General features: G+C 38.5%; 1 protein-coding gene across 2 annotated transcripts in view; it reads right to left on the bottom strand.

Moving 5' to 3' along the window:
* Positions 1–760: 760 nt before the first annotated feature.
* The window catches only part of MOSPD2 (motile sperm domain containing 2), a 59,409-nt gene continuing 39,938 nt past the window's right edge, over positions 761–20,231 (bottom strand). The window contains exons 8-15 of one of the 2 annotated variants that reach the window (XM_032880153.1): positions 18,415–18,539; positions 15,459–15,635; positions 14,356–14,468; positions 12,180–12,276; positions 11,230–11,326; positions 10,570–10,699; positions 3,330–3,432; positions 761–1,159 (exon numbers count right to left, since the gene is read on the bottom strand). In XM_032880153.1, coding sequence (XP_032736044.1) covers positions 1,118–1,159; positions 3,330–3,432; positions 10,570–10,699; positions 11,230–11,326; positions 12,180–12,276; positions 14,356–14,468; positions 15,459–15,635; positions 18,415–18,539 — 884 coding nt within the window. In that variant the 3' untranslated portion in view covers positions 761–1,117. Of the gene's footprint in view, positions 1,160–2,361; positions 2,755–3,329; positions 3,433–10,569; positions 10,700–11,229; positions 11,327–12,179; positions 12,277–14,355; positions 14,469–15,458; positions 15,636–18,414; positions 18,540–20,231 lie in introns of those variants that run through there. The other variant, XM_032880152.1, reaches the window with a different exon arrangement.

Raw genomic sequence — 20,231 nt, forward strand, 5'->3', positions numbered from 1 at the left:
CAGTGTTACAGAGAGCTCTACTGAAGAGTAGCCTGACCCTGACCCGGGTTGAGAAGAAATGGGACACACGAAGGACAGGTTCACCTGATAACACAATTATAATTCTGGAAGCTCACGGCCCTGTCCTTATAAAAATGCAAAGCAGGTCCAAAAGAAATTAATGTGATATTTGAAAGGTCAGAGTGTGCCTGAACATTGATTTTAAGATGCTTTATCAATTAGAGACCAGAAGTTTTTCCTGATGATATTTATTTCATAAATGTAATTATTTTTCTAAAACATATTAAAATAGAAAACATGTTTTTTTGATCAATTATACAAAGGAAATACCAATATAGTAATAAAAATACTGAAAATATATGAAAAGCACCAGAATATTAGAGAAATTACACTGGCAACAATTCTAGGAATATATTTTTTTTTGCAATTGTACAATAAAGTGCTATTAAATCCAGTCAAAATTAGTGGCAAGATATAAAAACAATTATGGTATTACTATGAAATTTGAGGCTAGGTTTAACGGCAACTGCATTTTTAGGCTACTTTCAGATCAAGCTAATGATAGTTTATTAATGTTTTCGTGGAAAGTCTATTAATTTCCATTCTCAAGTGAAAACAATCTAAATCTCGGTGTTGATCCTTGGTAATTTGCTCATGAATAGCCAATGATAAGATAAAAAAATAAAATTATCATCAGAGTCCTTAGAGTAATAATCATACAAAGTGTGATGAAATAAGAGACAGAAGAAAATCGAATATGTGATTAGTTAAGACAAGACCAAAAGTTTAGAAGCCTTTGATTTTATGGTTAATTTTCAGTCATCTTGCATAGTCTCACTGAATAGACACACAAACATTAACAAGATAGGTTATTCAATTGAACCCGCCAGACATCGGGGAAGAACAACTTAGTGAGTCAATGTCATTTTCACTGGAAACATTAAAGGGACACTGTTAGGACAGCACGCTTCCAATTCTGACCAGTGAGTTCCTCATGTTTGCCGAGGAACAGAAAACATACACAGATACTTTGGGGTTAGAAGCTAGGCAGGCCGGGGATGTGACACAGAAGGGGACACCGCTGTGCACACACACAGAGAGATACTATGGCCAGTACTTAGGGTGTACTGAAGTCACTTTCACGTCTGGAGTTGGCAGACTACAACAGAAAAACCCAAATTAAGACAAAGCATCAGACCAGTGTCCTTTTAAGGTTTTATTTCTAGGCCATTTTTGAGGGGACTCTATCGTATCATGATTTACAACTCAGCTCTGGAATCCTCCGCTTCTCCAGATGAAAGCTGCCAACACCACACTCTAGAAGAGAACATTCTCCAAGCATGGCTCCATCAAAACTCAACATTTATTTAACAGGCAGATTCTTTTTTTTCTTTCATAGCAAGTAGATTTACACGTGAACCAACACGGACTGAAACTGAAAACCAACTCATTTCCTCTGCCTCTGCAGTCCTGCGAGCTGTATCCTCTCAGGACCCACCCTTGGGATTACTGTGACAAGGGGAGAGGATCCAGCAAGCCCACCAGCCCCACTCTGGAGGTGGTACAAGTGGACCATGATTCTACTTTTCACTCAAAAATGGAGATTTGACACTTGAGTTTTGATACCCCCCCCCAACCCTTCTAGGTCCTCTAGTCTTTTTGTCAAGTTTCCTTCTTGTGGCTGATTCAACCAAGGAACTGAAATGTAAATGAACTTGGCTATGCCTCTCAAAAACTAACTTTTCAAAGAAATTTTAACTTGCTTAGAAAAGAGCGTGTAGGTGGTCCAGGGTTGGGAGTAGGCCTTTCTAATAACTGAAGCAAACGGGTCAGTGTCCAGCCACCGTAAACAATGTGATACCGAATAAAAAAGACTGGGAAGTGCGACCGAAAGGACTTTTCTTCTCCATGCCACTGAGAGAACGCAAGGAAAACCCAACACGACTTAGTTTCCCAAATTCTACCTAAACGTGAGTGTTCATTAAAAAGTCCGAGATTAATAAAAGGCAGACTTTAAGTTAAGGAAGACAGATAAGAAACAAAGGCTACAGGTGGTTTGGCCTTAAATAGTTTTACATACCTAAAGAATATCGACTAGCATCTGGAAGTAATTCTCAAAATTACAAAGTCATGTTTACAGAAATTACTCTGTAAGTATGTTTTTTTTCAATATACATGTTCTATATACATAGTATAGAAAAGCTAGTAAGTTGGCTCAGCTATAATGATTTTGTCATAAACAAAAAAAGATGACATTTATTGGCTGCAACAAAGCTTGTTCCGTACACGTTTCAGTTCAGCTACTGTATATATATAATAAAACTTAAAACTTTAGAAGTCTTCAAAGGGAAAAAATAAATTCTATCTAATGTATTAATTTACACATGGCTGTGCCTTGACTGGGCAGCCTCTAGCTGTAGTCTCTTATGATGAATGTCTCCAGTGTGTCCTTATTCTAACAGACTTTATTTTCAAGATATGTATTTGTCCCCCTCTAAGTGTCGCACGTTTCCTTTCAGGAAGCACAGATGTGCGACACTTTCAGTAGTATGAATTTCTGGGTCTTTTTCCAGCTAATGATCGAGAGAGCCATGTTTCCTACTGAGTGCCACTTCTTTAACTGTACAACAAATAGAAGAAAGAGATGACGAAAGCAAGCAAGAGCATTGTTAAGGAAAGCAGCAGCTGCTGGAACCAGATACAACGCTGAACTTGGTCTTCAAGCTTCCTATTGCTTTCTAGTAAACGATTGAGCTACGGAGGGAAAAAGAATGAAAGATTGGTATCAGTAAAACAGCACGTGAATCATGGGCATGACAAATAGGAATATTAGAAATCCAAACATTTACAGGATGGGGTCCATCTGTTCTAAGCAGCTGGGAGCTGGAAACGCAACAAGGGGTTACATTTGTTTGGTGAACAGCTGTGTGCCTGCTTACTCTTATTTGGGAAAGGGCGGCTTTTCCAGTGGAGAAGGAGCAAAGCAAGTCCTTTCCTGGAGGTTCTGAAATCAGCTACGCAGGAAGAGAGCCCCTCCGTCTTTTTCAAGTTGAAATGGTACCCCTCTCGTGAGCTCCAATTCTTTGGCGCCCCCCCAAGGCACCATACACCTTGTCCAAATTAAAATGGCCAGAGCTTTTCAAAAGTTAATGCATCTCCCAAAGGAACTCACCACTTAGGATTTCGGATTTGGCTTCCCCTCGCAAAGAAAAGAGCCTTCCTGTCATGTCTATGCCAAAGATCTTCCCTTTATCGGTGGGGAAGAAGTGGATTTCTAACACTGGTTAGCATTACCAACTCTTTTTTAGTTAGGGAGAAAGAACACTTACTTGTAGATAAAGATCTTCACTGGTTTTATCGGACATGGCAAGAGCACTGTCTTTCAATGTCAGAGTGGTTGGTTTACTGCTCTCGACAATATGGCATCTTAACCTATGAAAATCCAAAGGACACAGAACTTATTAAAATTTTTAATGAAATTTTTTTTTATAAAAGTAAACTACAATGTGAGAAAGTTGATGGAACCAAGATGAAAGTACTCCTGCTTCTTCCCCAGATACACGTCCAGTGGACCTACCTTGGAAGGGGACCCTGACTAGCTGCCCCCAAATACGCTTCCCTGACTTGAGGATTATCTGGGGCTGCTTATTGTTTAAGAAACAGCAGGCCTGAGAAAGTTTTGAAAACCTCTTGTCAGGGTCATTGACATCAATAAGGGAAGGAAAGGTCCCCCTGTAAGGGTGTCTTCCTCTCCCTGCCAGGATGAGGGGATGACCAAGATCTCTAAGAACTCTTAATGGAGAAGGGACCAATTCACATCCCAGCAACCTTACCCATGTTGACTGTGATCTTCCCGACAGCCCCCCATAATGCACTCCCTTACCCCCACCCACTTGTCTTGAGCTGGAGATGGTATTTAAGGTGGTGTCTTGGGCTACTTTGGGGAGTTTTTCTGTATTCCTGGGTCTCTCCCATATATACAGGAGGTACACATGGTATTAAACTTCTGCTTTTCTATTAATCCTTAATTACAGCGGGTGGGGGCCTCAGCCAAGAACCAAGCACGGTAGACGAAAAATTATTTTTCCTCTCCTCTATTTGGCAGCCTATGCTGGGACCTGGTGAGACACCATACTTGCCTGGGAGCCTACAGATGGGAGCCTGGAAAACTGGCAGAGGCCGGCGAAGGTAAGAATTCTTACCTAAGCCCGCTTTCCTGGATCTACTATCTGGTGCCAGGTCGAGGGAGAAAGGTCAAAATTTGACCTTGTCCCTTCCTTTCCAAATTTAGATCAGCAGAAGAAAGTAGGTCAAATGAGGTCTTCCTTTCATCTTGCTCTGGGTCTTGAGAGCTTGGCTTTGGGAACACGAGAATATTCTTTTTGGTCTGTCAGCTGGAGGGTGCATGTGTACACAGGTGTGTGGCAACGAGTAGAACAGGCCGGGGATCTGAGGCACTAAGGGACAGGCAGCATCCTCTCCGTCCAGCTGTGCCAGCTCTCAGGGCAGTTTGTCATTAGGGGCCCCAGTCTGTGAGGGGCCTTTGTCCTCTCAGGTTTTGTGGTTGCTAGTTCTGGGAAAGTCCAATCCCGTAAGTCCTTCCCTGATGATGGAGATAAGAGGGTCTTAGGCCTCTCACATTCTTGTGGAAAACTGGAGATTAGCATCTTCGCTGGACCACTCTTACCACTTGGGGCAAGGGAGGTCTTTGCTTTCTTATGCTAACTCCGGGGGTCCTGTGACGATGGCATCTTTGGCACCGTCTCTGGGGATGCCTCTTGTGTCCGTTGTTAAACCACAGAATGGCCTATTGGCTTGAGTCATGAGAGAGATTAATAGAAGAGCCTACTTGCCAATGCCAGATGATGGATCTTTTGAGTTGGAAGAGCTTCTCAAAACACTTTGAGGGACTCAAAAAACTTTTTAAATGCAACACTGAAGCCGTTCAAAGTCTACCTAACCTTACCAATGCTGAAACCTCCCCCAGTCCTCTCAAAATACCTGTAGGTACTATAAAAGCTGAGGATGTTGGAAACAGAATTGTCCTGTGCTTAAGAAAAAGGAGGCAGAAACAAATTACTTTAGACATCTGATAATAGGCAAATAGATATCCCCCGAATTCCTAGAAAAAAAAAAATCCTTGACACATTCTCTGTGCCTTTGAGGGACAGATTTTCTACCCTATCTTCTCTAGGACCTGACTGCTACCTCTCTGAAATACAGATGTTAGGGAAGGGATTTCCACTGGAAGGAAAAAAGGGAGTTATTTGGGATTTTGGCAAATGAAAAAACAAAACAGGCTTTTAGCCACCTGAGCAGGTAAACGGATTCCAGCTGCCAGAAACACAATCTAAACCTAAATGTTCTTTTATATAAACTAGTGAGTTTTATGTTATTGTGCCTGATTCATGGCTAAAATTTTAGAGCTATAGCTAAAAGGTCTCTGTGTCTGTATGTTTGTGTGTGTCTACATATGTATGTTATAGATGTGTAATATTTTTCCAACTCGGGATGGTATTGCAAAAATGAATTTGTAAAAGTGCTCTTTGACTGGCTTAAAGAAAAACAGGCATTTACCAAATTAAGTATTCCTAAACCTCTTAGAAATATAGAAACTAACCTAAGTGTCTTTCAAGTTCATGTGATATAGATTAATCCTAGGTAAAATAAAAGCTAAGTTTGTTGGTTTAATTAAAATAGGCATGTCTTCAAAGTTATCAGTATTAGATGCAGACAGGCAACTTTTTTTCTTCTGGCGTTTACCTGCTCAAAAAGGTTCATGTTATGTCGGGTACATAATTTGTCAGCATGAAAAACAGCCTGGGATGCTGGCTGACTGATGTTTCACGAAGCTGGCATGAGTATTCAAGCATAATTGTTGGAAGCAAGTGATTTAGACATAAGCTGATAAGAGTTTTTAGGTGAAGTCTACTGAAAAACAGGTTCTCCAATCTCCTTGGTAACTCGAAACTTTAGTTTTGCTAAGTTAAACGGGAAATTCACGGACTGACTAGATCATTTCCAAGTAAGATAAAATATTGAAACATTAATTACTGAACATCGGTTTATCTACTTTTGGCTTCTTACTACAGAGGAACTATAAATACTGAGTCTGTTAGTAAACATATCTTGTGCCACACTGAAAAATTGTACTATGAGGAAGCATATGCTTCTAGAAATTACATATTCATAGATTTACCAATCTACTGAATGCTGGTGTTAACAGATCACAATTGCTTACCACTTAGTTGTCACTAGAAATGATGGGTTCTAAGGGTTAAGAATTCTAATTCATGTATGTAATTACTAGAAATAATAGAAGCAACTAACTCCATGTGCAGCGAAAATAGAATGTGTTTTTGGCCGAGGAAAGGTATGAAGTACGGACATGTATTTTCGTTAAGTGGAATGAAAGTAATTTTCTCCTATATCAAAGCTGGTTATTTCAGAATAGGGAAGATAATAAAGGACAAACTAAATGGATATAGGCAGTTGGAAAGAAAGACAGAAAATTTTACTTTGTGTAGTCGAGCTGGCTAAAACGGAATGAATTTGTTATAAAGGTTATACAAATAAGCTTCCATATCAGTAGTGTACTTATGTAAAACTAAAAATTAATTTCATCTGCTAAAAGGACAACCTTTTCTTGGACTATCAGTCAGCTACTGATAAGATTGCAAAAGGCTTTTCTTTAGCTTTTAAGTAATCTGCCTAGAAAGCAAAGATGGGGCGTTTTATGAGAATAATTTCCTGTGCTCAATGTTATCTTCATCAATAGCTCAGCTCTTTGAATCTTTAGAAGACGATTTCCCCATGTTTTACTCACAACTCTGCAACTTTCTGTATTTGCCTTTGATATTTTATCGTCACTATGGTTAAATGGACAATTAAGTATTATTTCATGATGATGATCCCATTTAGTCAAGTGTCTAAAGCCTTCTGATGTTTTTGACAACCCCCAGCTCAAATTCTAAATGAAGACTTTCTGACCTTGAACTATCTCTGAAAATTTTCAGAGGTCCACTGGAACATGTCCAAAGATTTGTGTTCTCTTCTTATAAAAAGAGATATAAAACTCATTAGGCTTATTTGCTGTGCTAAATTACATGGGAAGCACTGTCAGGTTAAGTGATACTATATACCTTCTTCAGATTATATTTGTATAGATGTATTATTATCGTAAGTGTTCCAGAAATAGTATAAAATTCCAGTTAGTATCTACACTGCTGTATGTCACAGAAATAACCAAATTTCCTTGTCAGAAGCATTACAATGAACTCTCATCAGAGCTATAATAATGGCCATTTTTAAGCCTTTTTGTCACTTAGAGAAGCTATGGTTTGACTCTGATCCTTTTGCAAATGTGTTTCATGTTCAGAGATTCATGGAAAGGACTCTGACAAGTACTCCAGAGAACAGGTTTCTAATAACTTTCAGATCATAAAACTGAACTGGGCAAGAACTTCCAGAACCAATGAAAAAGGAGGATTCAAACAGGCCAGGAATGAATAATGTGCAGTTGAATGAACTGATGACTGTACTTTTTTTTTTCTGCTGGTTCTTTAATGTTTGGTTTTTTTCCCGATTTAAGCTATCTATGTTTTTTCTTTTCTCCTAAGCTATTTATGATTGACAGCAATTTGGTAAACTATACATTTGTGAGCAGAACTGAAACTTCCTCCAGAATTCAGAAACTTAGTATTCTTTCATGGAAACAGAGTTGTTTTGTTTTGTTTTGTTTTTGCATAAGCATCTGTTCTCGTTATATTAGGACACAATTGGAAGCATGGTTGTATTACCAAGGCTTTCACTGGATTCATATTTGAAAATAATACACATAAAATCAGGTATGACCAGACAACTTTAAGGAACTAAGGTTGACTTTATGGAACCAATAAAGCCCCTTAGAAAGGAAAAATGGACCTGTAACCTTGCTTATAGGATTTTGGACAGCCTTACCAGGTGAGTAAGGTAGGTCCCTTACCTTGGCCGGCTCAGGGTCTTTGATAAGACAGGAATTCATCTAAATCTGTATAATAACCTTACCCTTGTTTACTGTGCTTTTCCTGATAACCTCTCCTAACTGGCTCCCCCGCCCCTGCCACTTTTCTTTTGTCTTTTGCTGGAGATGGTATTTAAGGTGGGAAGAGGCAAAATTATTTTCCCTTCCCTACCTCTTCTGCTTCTTAATGTATGTATAATAATACAAGCAATTATAGATGCCACTCCATAACTCAGGGAAACTTTTTTTTTTATGGTGTTCAGTAGAATTCATCCCGTCTTACTACTTGAAGGAAACCACCCTTTCTAGATGGGAGTCATGCTTTACCTGGCCTTCAGTACCAAACCACTGAGGCTCCCTCTGTGAGATAAGTCACCCTCTCCTGACTTACAGAAAACCAAACCAGGAGGAATTGATTTAAAAAAACCCCAAACCCGCTTCTGAGGGACTGTCTGATAAGAACTTCAAATGAATATTTGTCTGTTATACCAGTGTTACTTACTTATTCTTTCCATTTGTTTTCATAGCCATGACTTTGAGAAAAATGAACTCTTGAGAAAAATGAACTCTTGATAAAGGAGTAAGTAGACCCTGTTATCATATGGACATGTAGATATGTAACTACTCCATCTAAAAACAAGTCAAGCCCACCACGAGCCTTAATGTGTATCTGTGTTCCTTCCTTTTTCTGGACTAAAACTGATCCCTACCTTGGCTTGAGTGAAACTCCCAAGAAAGCTGAAGGGACAGGACCTGCCAATGATTTACCTTGTAGAGTTGGCTTCTCCCATTGACAGACCTGTGCCAAACAGACCCTTTGTCAACACCACATTCTTCCTTCTGCCAACAAGCCAAACCTCTAGGTTTGCCTTCATTTCTTGAGAACCTGGCTCCTGCCAACTGAAAATGCTCCCTCTGATGTCAGTGATGACCTCTGTGATGTCACCAATGGCCACTGCTCCCACCTCATCCTTCTTGGCCGGATGGCAGTACTTAGTAGCACTGGTCCCTTACTTTTTTGTCCAACATGCTTTCCTAGACTTTGAGGACACAGTTCACCTACTGGTTTCCCTCCTGAATCCCTGCTCGGACCGTCTTCCTCTGGCCACTAACTAGGCCTCCAGGCTGGGGCAACTGAAATAAAGCTCGTCTTCCCAGGCCCACGCCTGTCCTCCTCCTGTCTGTGAACAAGCCTGCAGTGATCCTGACAAAGGTGAATCAGGTCCGGTTGCCGCTCTCCCATGGGTCTCACCATGGTGACCGAGCTCCTCCTCTGGGCCCTGCCTGCCTCTCCAGCTTTCTTCTTACCCTGGATCCTTTCACCTGTTGTGTGCCAGCTACATCTGTATTCTTTAAATTCCTTTTGAAGATTTAACTTGGCCACGACCGTTACAAGGTTTCCCAGCTTCTCATTTATCAAGGGGGACAAAGAACTACCTACCTCCTAGGGTCATTTGAATGACGGAGTGAATAAATCAGAGTAAAGCACTTAGAACGGCACAGGCTGGCAGCCCAAGCTATTCGTGTTAACTCAATATCACGCTTTCACCTGTGTCTGCCTAAAGTCTGTTTTCAACACGGCCCCCAGAATAAGCCCTTAAAAAAAGAAAAAGCCAAATCACTTCCTGACTCTGCTTAGCACCAACTAATAGATTTTCCTCTCAAAATCAGACTTCCTCACTCTGGTTACCTACTACCTCTTTGACCTCATCTCCCACATTGTCTCCCCCAGCCCCCTTACTAGATTCAAGCTACATTTACCTCCTTGCTGTAACTTACACAGGCCAAGCACACTCCTGTTTCAGTTGTGGTTCCTTCTACCTGGAAAGCACTTTTCCCGGTTATTGACATGGCTTACTCTCTTGTATCCTTCAGGTCCTACAAAAACCACCCACCATCGAGAATCCTCTGTCTAGGCACTATTGACATTTTGAGCCAGATCTTTGTCTTGGGGGATGTTTAGCAGCGTCTCTGGTCTCTAACTGCTGGATGCCACAGTCCCCCACTGCCCAGCTGTGATAATGAACAACACTCCCAGACACTGACAAGTGGCCCCCTGGGAGGCAGAACGGGTACACTCCAAAATCACCCCACAGGCTTTTCCTCCTAATGTATCCTAGGAATTTTTTCATGGCGTGACATACGGATTTACCACACTCTTTTGAACAGCTACAGATTCAAGTGCATTTTCCTGTTACTTTACTGGGGTTCATTAGGTTCATTCTTTCCCATTTTTCACTAGTACACACAATGCTGCCACACACACATTCCAGTACCCAAGACAAGTGCCTACAAAGGAACTGCTGGGACAGAGCAATCTATGTAATTCTGACACGTCCAGATTCCTGCACTGGCCTGGAAGCAAGTCTGCTATTAGCGAGCTCCTTGAGAAACTGCGCTCACCTTCACCTGGGCACCCCAGAGCTCCGGAGAGCTTGAGGTCACCCCAGAAGCCTAAATGTGTGCCAAATGCGAGGAGGAGACCCCTGCCTTGTCCACGCAGGCAGTTCTCTCTCTCTCTCTCATTCTTCCCATCACATCTGAGAGTCTGTGAGTGAAAAGCATACCTGTGCTCCATCACTTTGTTTCTGGGAACTTCTTTCCAGAACGGAGTCAATTCTGCTGGGCCCGTGCCAGATGACTGCTCCATTTCTGCAGCCATGATCAGAAAACGGTCTTGGGCAGAGACTGTTAAACCTGTGTTCCAAAAGGATGACTTACTATATAAACAAGAACCTTTACAAAGGGTTGGACACAGGGCTTAAGGCATTATATTCTTGAACACAATGGAAAAATAGTATGAAGTACCTTAAAATATTTTTCTAAAAAGGGAAACTTTCGAAAAAATTCAATGTAAACTGGCATCAGTTTCAACAAACAACTTTAGGGGCACCTGGAGGGGTCAGTTGGATAAGCCGCTGCCTTCGGCTCAGGTCACGATCTCAGGGTCCTGGGATCGAGTCCTGCACTGGGCTCCCTGTTTCTCCCGCTACCTGCTGCTCCCCCTGCTTACGCTTGCTCTGTCAGAGAACTAAAATATTTACAAAAATTTTAACGAGACCCATGGACCTATCTCATTTTACACATGAGAAAATAGATGCCTACAGTGCAATGAGGTGACTTGTTGACACTCAGCTGATTTCTAGATTCTAGTCTGGCTCTACAGATCCCCACCCAGCCCAGGTACCCCCCAGCACACCCTCTGAGGCCATCGGGCCACCACTCACCCCCGTGGGGAGACACAACTATATCAACTGATGCTCCAGGGTCACAGCTGCTGTTGCTCGGCTTGACTCTGTATTTTTCTGGAGCAGTTGTTCTCACCTGTTTGTAATTACAATTGTATTTTACAATTATGCATTTATAATTACAATTGTATAATTGTGTTTTTACAATTATACTAGTCCTATAGTAACTAGTAACATAAGAAAAGTGCTTCTTGGGGATAAATGGCTTAAAAATGAGATGGAAAAAGTTAACAGTTAATAATGAAGTCTACAAAACAACCACGGTGGTTAGGCATAGAATGTATCTTTCCCCATCAACAGGAAAACAGTATCTCAATCTAGTCTCACTTAGCCTTTCTATGAAATATCTTGTGTCTGGTGATTTCTTAACTTTAATGCAAATTAAAAATTTAAAAAAACCTGGGGATCAGGACATATTTTAATAGCATTCATACATTAAAACACATTAGATATTCAAAGAACATCCAGAACATCTTAGTGGTTAAATTAAAATGATTTAAGGAAATAACACATTATGGGGCAGTGGTAAACTCAATCATTGGGTTAGTATCTAGTATAAAGTACATTCCAAACTATATCACACTCGGGGGAAAATGCACTTTTGATTTTATAGTTTTATTTTTCACCGTTAGTATGAATTATCTATATAATGAGTGATTTTCCTTGGCTTTTTATTTACCACAAACATTAAGGCCTGGAATTAATTTGGACATTAGCCTATTATGGCTCATTAAAGATTGAGATACAGATCCCGGGGAAAACTGTAGATAAGCTATGCCATGTGGTTAAAACTAGAAGGCAGTATAACATGCCTAAAAATGTCATAAAAACACTGCAAATTAAAAAATTCTCAATTGTTCAATTAAAATGTCTGAAATCACTTCCCAGATCAGATTTCCACCTAGAATTTATATCTTTCTGATATTTACCTTAAAAGCTACGATGTTTTTTGTTATATTTGTCAACACTATTAAAGTTTTCTTCTCTCCAGATTCTGTACTTCCAAAATACAGTTCTTCTGCTGGGCTAGGTGGTGACAAAAATATAAAGCATTTGTATTATTCAGAACAAATGACAATCTAATCATTAGCTGGAAGGAAAGTATTTGGTTAATATTTGCTGCTCATTTGTATAAAGAGACTTCTTCAAGAAAGAAAAGATTACAAAGCAATTACCTGATAGAGTTTGTGTTTTAATCTTACTAATTGATTGCATGCTATTTAAAAGTCCTGTGGTTTCCCCCAAGAATCAAAAGCAAACTAGGAAAAGGAAAGGAGAGAGAATTAGGAATATTCTAAATTAGCCTATAATCAGCACCATCTTAGGGTGCATGTAAACTCTTCGGAAGGTTACAGATAATCAAAACAAAGAAGAAACTGTTGCTGCAACTTTAATTACAAAGAGATTAGATGGGGGCATAATTTTATACACCAACAGAGAAAAGCATAACTTAAAACGGAAGGTCATTAGAGATGTATTTAAGTCACAGAATAATTCCTTATGTAATTCCTTAATAAAAACAGCTTTTTCTAAGTATTATGGAATACGAAAAACACAAAAATAAAATTTGGGGTGGGAAGTATTGGTTAAGCAGTAAAATCAGTGAACCTCAAAATGCAAATTTTACTATTACAGGCCCTGGTCGTACTCACAACCTAAAAGAAAAACTAAAAGACTGAAGCAGAGTTTGTGTAGTTTAATTACATTAGTCGAACTATATCAGGTGCCTCCAAACAATGGGCAGAACTGTTTTTTTTTTTGTTTTAGATAAAAAGGTGAATTCTTCAGACTGGCCTTCACTTCGAACTATATATTTAAGTAGATTTGTTTTATATCAGGAATGTCTACATATATCAGAGCCATTCATCTGGAGGACACACATTTTTAAAGACGTGTTTTCCAAGGAGGGCTTTGCCCAACTCTGGACAAGACAAATTAGCATGCTGGCTGGCTTCCTTTTAGAACCCAATCGGAAATAGACCACAGAGAAGAGAAGAAGGTCATGAATCTCAAAACCGCTCTCAGTAACCAGCTCAAAAGCCTTGAGACATGGTGGGGAGACCGATGTTGGTGGAGGTCCGTCCATGTGCCTGTGCAGGAGCAGTGCTGTGACCTGCAGCCCTACCCTGGCTCTACTCCGGCTTTCTCCCTAGGCAGCTCTTCCAGCCAACCCTTCACACTGGTAAGCTGAGACCTATGGTTTTGAGAGGCTTCCAATGAAAAAACAGTGTGTAATTCCTCAACCAGTAAAGGGAAAAATGGAAAACAAACTTCACAGGGGGGAAACCGGCAAAGAAAAACCATGACCGGCAGAATATGCATATGTTGTCCCCCTCCTCGGCACTCCCCATAAACACACAGAGATTGTAGAGATAAATCCAAATATAACAGTAATCAAAAATGTGTAAACAAACCAGATTTCTCAATTAGAATTTTAGGTTTTTAAAAAGTCTAGCTGTACTGTTCGTAAGAGTCATACTTGAAACACAGAGATTTCAAGTATGGGATGGGAAATGATACATTAGATCATCACTAAGAAAAGTTGGTTATAGCAGTATTAACATAAAGCCATACAGATTTACCAACGAAAAGAAACAGTAGTGAGAAAGAGATCTTTACATAATGGTTAATTACCAACAACCCTGAATCTTAGATTGAGTAACCCAGAAAAAAAATAGAGATGTACTGAAATCTAGCTTTGGTAAAACACCTATTTTTCTAGTTCAGCTTTAGCTTTTAGAAGGTCAAACTGATAAATGCTTAGTTCAATGCCATTTCTGACATCCTTCAAACTATGCAAGCCAAACAGTACCAGTAAAATGAGAAAAAATGTGTGTCATTCAGATTAACTATTAATATATGAATATTCATTTTTATTACCTGGTATGAAATGAGGGCCCTTTAAACACATTTAATAGAATAAATAACAAAAAGGTAGCTAGAATATCTACGATGACTGGAAACCAAGTTGAGTCTTTGGATATCTTTTAATTTTATATTTCCACAGTTTGAAAAACAGTACAGGAGTTTTCTTAATTTTGCAATTCCTTCAAGATAATCAAGACAGGTTATAAAAGCGTAGCTAATAAAATCAACTATGATTACCTGATGTGTAATAAAGGCCCTTTAAACACACTCAATGGTTTTTTGAAAGCTTTCATTTTGGAATCAACCTTTTCATTTTCTTCTGCTTTGGAAGTATGTTCAGTTAGGTTAATCTAAAGACCAAAAAAAAAAAAAAAAAGAAGAAAGAAAAGATAAAAAAATTTAGTTTCATCCTGATAGCTGGGAAGTTCATTAGCTCAAAAAGTAAACATTAACGGTGATTCAATCCAAATTACAATCTTTAACATAAGTTTAGTACACTTAAATTATGTATTTACCATATATTAACATGACCATGTACATATATTTGAAAGCATAGTTAAATAAGTCACTACAGAAAATATAACATGGTCTTTCCCTTACAGTCTTTGAATTGGCTCTGAGTTATAACATATTTATCCCTCTTACCAAGCCCCTGATGACTCAAAAAGATAACTAAGTGCCCTTTCAAAATAGAAATAGAGGAAATAGAAGGTTTTAAACTGATTTCTAGCCCAGCAAGGTGTATTGAGGAGGACACATATCACAATGAGCACTGGGTGTTACACACCAACAATGAATCATGGAACACTACATCAAAATCTAATTAGTACTGGATGGTGACTAACATAATAAAAAACATAATGAATTACTTTGACTTTATCTCAGATAAATCAAAAACATTTTCAATAAAACAGTTCCTTCAAAGTACATTTTGTCAATTTTTATACAAATGCATGAAATCAGCCTTTTTTTTTAAAAGATTTTATTTATTTGACAGAGAGAGAGACAGTGAGAGGCAACGCAAGCAGGGGAAGCGGGAGAGGGAGAAGTAGGCTTCCCGCTGAGCAAGGAGTCCCGTGCGGGGGCTCGATCCCAGGACCCTGGGATCATGACCTGAGCTAAAGGCAGACGCTTCATGACTGGGCCACCCAGGAACCCCTGAAAGCAGCCTTTTGAACCACCAAAGTGACACTACTGGTTAGCTAGTACCATCCTTCCTCTTTTTTACAAAGATGTGGAAGGACAGCAAGTTAAATGAATTACTCACAATCATGTCCCTAACTAGTTCTAGAGTGGTGGACAAACCGCAGGTTTTGAAACCATTGTATTGTTAGAATTACCTTTTTTAGAAGAGTTGTTTGTTCTTCATTAGAAACTGTTTCCAAGGTTTCTTTGCCATCACTTTCTAGGTCTTCTTTACTTGAAGCTTCATCCTCACTAGCAATAGGCCCATTTTCACACAATGGTGTCTGGAAGTCGTCATCCACTAGTGGGGGATAGCTATACTTGAAAGGATCCTAAGAGAAAGGAATTTTATAACAGCCTGCTAAGAGGTGGGTAGAGAAAGAATTCTCTAAGTAAAATTAAAATCCATTCTCCAGGCCAAAAAAAAAAAAAAAAACCACCAGAAAAGAAAACCAGACTTAATTAGTGAAATTTTTAAAAAAGGAAGCATTTCCCAACACAAAGGGAAAGAGCAGTTAAGTGGTGTGGACAAGTGGCTAGCCATCTGTGAAAGCATCGAGCTGGATCTTTAGCTCATTCTTCGCACCAGAAGATTTTCAGATGGATTAGAATCTTGGAAGTGTTTATTTTTTTAAAGTTTATTTATTTATCTTTAGTAATCTCTACCCTCAACATGGGGCTCAAGCCCATGACCTTGAGATCAAGAGTAGCACACTCATCCGATGGAACTAGCCAGGCACTCCAAAAGTGTGTCTTTTTTAAAACCCATGTAAGCTTTAAAAAAAACAAAAACAAAAAAACCTCCAGAACAACACACAGGCTTAAAAAACAGAAAACAAAACACAAAACCTAAGTAACAAAGACCTTTCGAATCATAGCACAAAACCTAGCAGGCATAAAAATATTGATAAAAATGGAGCACGCTAAAATGAAACCTCTCTGAATTGCAAAAAGTAAAACCCAGCAATCAACCAGCCACCCACAACCCTCTGCCAAGAAAACCCCCTAAAAAGCCAAGTTTGTTTCTTTAAAGCCACAACTGGGAAAATTATGTACCACATGTATCAGAAACAAGACAGCTTTTGTTAATACATACAAATCAAGGAGAAAAGAGCGATAACAGAACAAAAAATAAAGGAATGATAGAGTTCATAGAAAAAGAACAGACTACGCTTTTATATCAGAAAAAATGTTCAACACCACTTACAATAACAGAAATGCAAAGCCACAATATTCTGCACCCAAGACTGGCAAAGATTACAAAAATGAGAGTATGTGATGTTGGCACGGAAGTCGTTCAAGCATTGCCACACACTATTGGGGAGTGAGCACAATCTCTTTAGTGGGAAACTGGCAACAGATAAAATTTAAACTACGAATACCTATTGACCTGATGATTTTACCTCTAGGAGTTCATCTTCTACTTACACTGCTGTACCCATGTACCAAGGGTTATTTACAAGGCTAGTCACTGCAGCACCATTAATAATGGCAAGGTTAGGAAACAACTACCAGTCCCTTAAAAGAGAACTGATTAAAATATATTATCTTACATCTGTGTAATGGAATAGTCTGTAGTGGTTTAAAGAATGAGACCTCTAAGAATCAGTATGGTATAACCTGGCAAGAAATGATGTGGGGAAACCAGTAAAACAACATACATGAAAAAATAAAATGGACAGAGTATCTCCAGGAGAGAAAACCTGGAAAACAGTGACTAACTGCCTTTGGAGAGTGGCAGTGGGGAGTAATGTGGGGAGGGAGACATGTTTTTCACGACACTGTTGTACTTTTCAGTCTTTTGGTACTGTTTGCTTTTTTAAAAATGCTGTCTATGTATTACTTTGGGGAAAAATTTGTCCTAAAAAACTACACCATTAATGACAGAGAATGGAGATATTTTCTACCCCTAAAAATATTTTTTACTAGATCCCATCAATTTTAAGGTACAACAATTCTGTGGGCAAATTATTAAAAACAAATCAGTCAACTAGCTCATTTAATTAAAGGTAGTACCTGAAATGAACCATACTGTGTTCTGCTATTAAAATGTAAAATACAAAGCCTCAAAATAGGAAAGTTGCAAATTTCAAAGTAAAAGTATTGGTTCAAGTTTTTTTTCTAATCAAAGAAAACAAAAGGACATACCAAAACTTTCTATCTTGCTAGTCACTTGATTCTGGTTGAATACAATTATACCAGGTAAGACAGTGTATGTAGTAGATTGTAAAAATCAAACAATTGAAATATTAACAATCAAGTTAACCCAAAGCACACCAAATCCACAAGCTTTCATAGTTCAGAAGAAAAATCATTATCACCGTATGTTTCACTGTTATGTAGTATTAAAAATTTAACATAGACCTACTTATTCCTGGTCTCTCATTTGTAAGTAGCAAAACCATTTCAAAAAACTTGTTAATATATATGATTGTTTAAATTAAAAAGACTGTTCGACAGTAAACAAATGGAAGCAAACTAAAGGCACGTGAAAAAAATTCAGTAACTCATGGTTACCAGTTAAATAATTTATGGTTCATCTCTAGATACAGGAATACTATGTCACCATAAACAAGAGTAAAAAATAGTTTGTCATATTGATCTGGAACGATCTCTAAGATATGTTGTAAAGAAAAAAGGAGGATGCACAATGGTGTAAAAATACACTACTTGTTTAAAAGAGATGGGAGGGAGGAAGAATTACATACATCTTTGCTTATATGTATTACATATATCCTGCATTGCTTACATGGGCGATACCGATTCATGGAAATAGATAAAAGACACGGAACTGGGCAGAGGAAGAGAGTGACTGGGATAGCAGTAGAAAGCCTTTCTGTGGAATATTGTTTCTGAATATTTGTACTGAATACCAAATATTTTTCAGTTTAGAACCACGTAAATACAGAACGTACTCAAAATGAAAACTGAACAACTTGAAAACTTATATAAAAATGTCTATATTGGTGTTATTTTGGAGTATCTATGATCTTTCTCTGGATGTTAGGATACTGCTTTTTCTTTTTCCTTAAGGAAAGAATGCGCCAATGGCAGCCTAATGCGCCATGATGCAGTCTTATTTTAGAAACACATTTCAAGGACGATACTTACAGTCCCACCCATGTGGGGAGGCAGGTACTCCACACTGACATAGTCCTGGACGTCACTTTTACTGGTAAACTTCAACAAACTCACTGCTTCCGGACCAAGCCAGGATTTCACAATTTTGAAAGCAGCTAAAGAAAAAACAGTCACTTCATTAAATTCATTCTCTTTCTCAATCTTCTGCATGTGCTAATGTAGGTCTTCTGAAATTAGTTTGGGCAAAACTCTGTTAATATGTATCTTTCCGTGGTATGATAATTAACATTCACTAATCCCTGTAGGCATCTACATTGTGACTGTTATGGGTTTCAAGTGTTCCAGGAAGATCGAGGAAGATGAAATTACCTTGATGTGCATCAAGAAACTTACCAAGGTTCTGGCCTCTGTACAAATCTGTCCATGATACCCACTACTAAGATTCCCAGACACGGAATCAAATAGCACTGTGGTTTGAGGAATAACTGCACAATAGAATGGAAAGAGTAATTTTTCCTTATACTCCTGATCAACCCCCAACCTGAAAAACCTTCCCAAATGGGAAGTCAACAAGAGAAGGAAGTAGCCCTCCTCATGGGTTTGAGCTAAACTCAGACTTCATCCTAACCCTAAACTTCTCAGCCTTTCTCCCAAGCCCTGTAGCTTATATAACTGTGAGGGATCTTATTTCTGGAATCTACAAGAATACACCACTATCAAACACAGCTGTTTTGTAATAACAATCTTGTTCTTTCATGCTATTCTAATTTATACTTAATTTCTTAAAACCTTGTTTCCATTCTGACATTCTAAACACATTTTAAAGAAATTAAAAGAAGAATCCTGCATTAATTTGCAAAAGCATCAATGAAAAATATGAGGAAATAAAACAGCATGATAAAAATTAAATAGTGGTTCAGAAAACTGCATTTTTACTTTGGCTAATTATGCTTAAATTTTACATAAGATTTACATTTTCATTAATTTCAATTTTAAAAGTCTGTGAGTTGACATGTTGGAAGCTATGCTACTTGAATTAACCAAAGTGCTAAATCTAATTTTTTATAACAGCTTTGTTGAGATATAATTTACATATCATAAAATTCACCCTTTTTAAAGTATGCCCATCAAAGGTTTTTAGTATATTCAGAGGGTTGTATAACCATCACCACGATCTAATTTTGGGACATGTTTCTAACACCAAAAAGAAACCCCTGCCTATAAGCAATCTCTCCCTATCCTCCCTACTCCATTCCCTGGCAACCACTAATCTACTTTCTGGATTTGCCTATTTTGGCTATTCCATATAAATGCCATCATACAACATGTGGGGCTTTTTTACTGGCTTTTGTTCACTCAGCATGTTTTCACGGGACATCGATGATGTTGCATGTATTGGTATTTAATTCCTTTTTATGGTTGAATAATTTTCCATTTTATGGATCTACAACATCTGTTTATCCATTCATCAACTGATAAACATTTCAGTAGTTTCCATTTTTTACTGTTATGGCTGATATTGCTATGAACTTCTGTGTACAAGTTTTTATGCAGACGTATCTGTTCAATTCTCTTGGGAATATACTTACAAATGGAATTGCTGGATTATACAGTAATTCTATCTAACTTTTTGAGGAACTGCCAAACTCCTTTCCAGAGTGGCTGTACCATTTTACATTCTCACCAGTAACGTATGAGGATTCCAATTTCTCCATATCCTCAACACCTGTTACTGACTTTTTGATGAGAGTCACCCTCGCTGGTATGAAGTAGTATCTCATTTGGTTTTGACTTGTAGTTCTCTAATAACTAATGATGTCAAGCATCTTTTTATGTGTTTATTGCCC

This window comes from Lontra canadensis, unplaced genomic scaffold (genome assembly GCF_010015895.1).
Source record: "Lontra canadensis isolate GAN:19392208 unplaced genomic scaffold, GSC_riverotter_1.0 scaffold68, whole genome shotgun sequence".
Lineage (NCBI taxonomy): Eukaryota > Metazoa > Chordata > Mammalia > Carnivora > Mustelidae > Lontra > Lontra canadensis.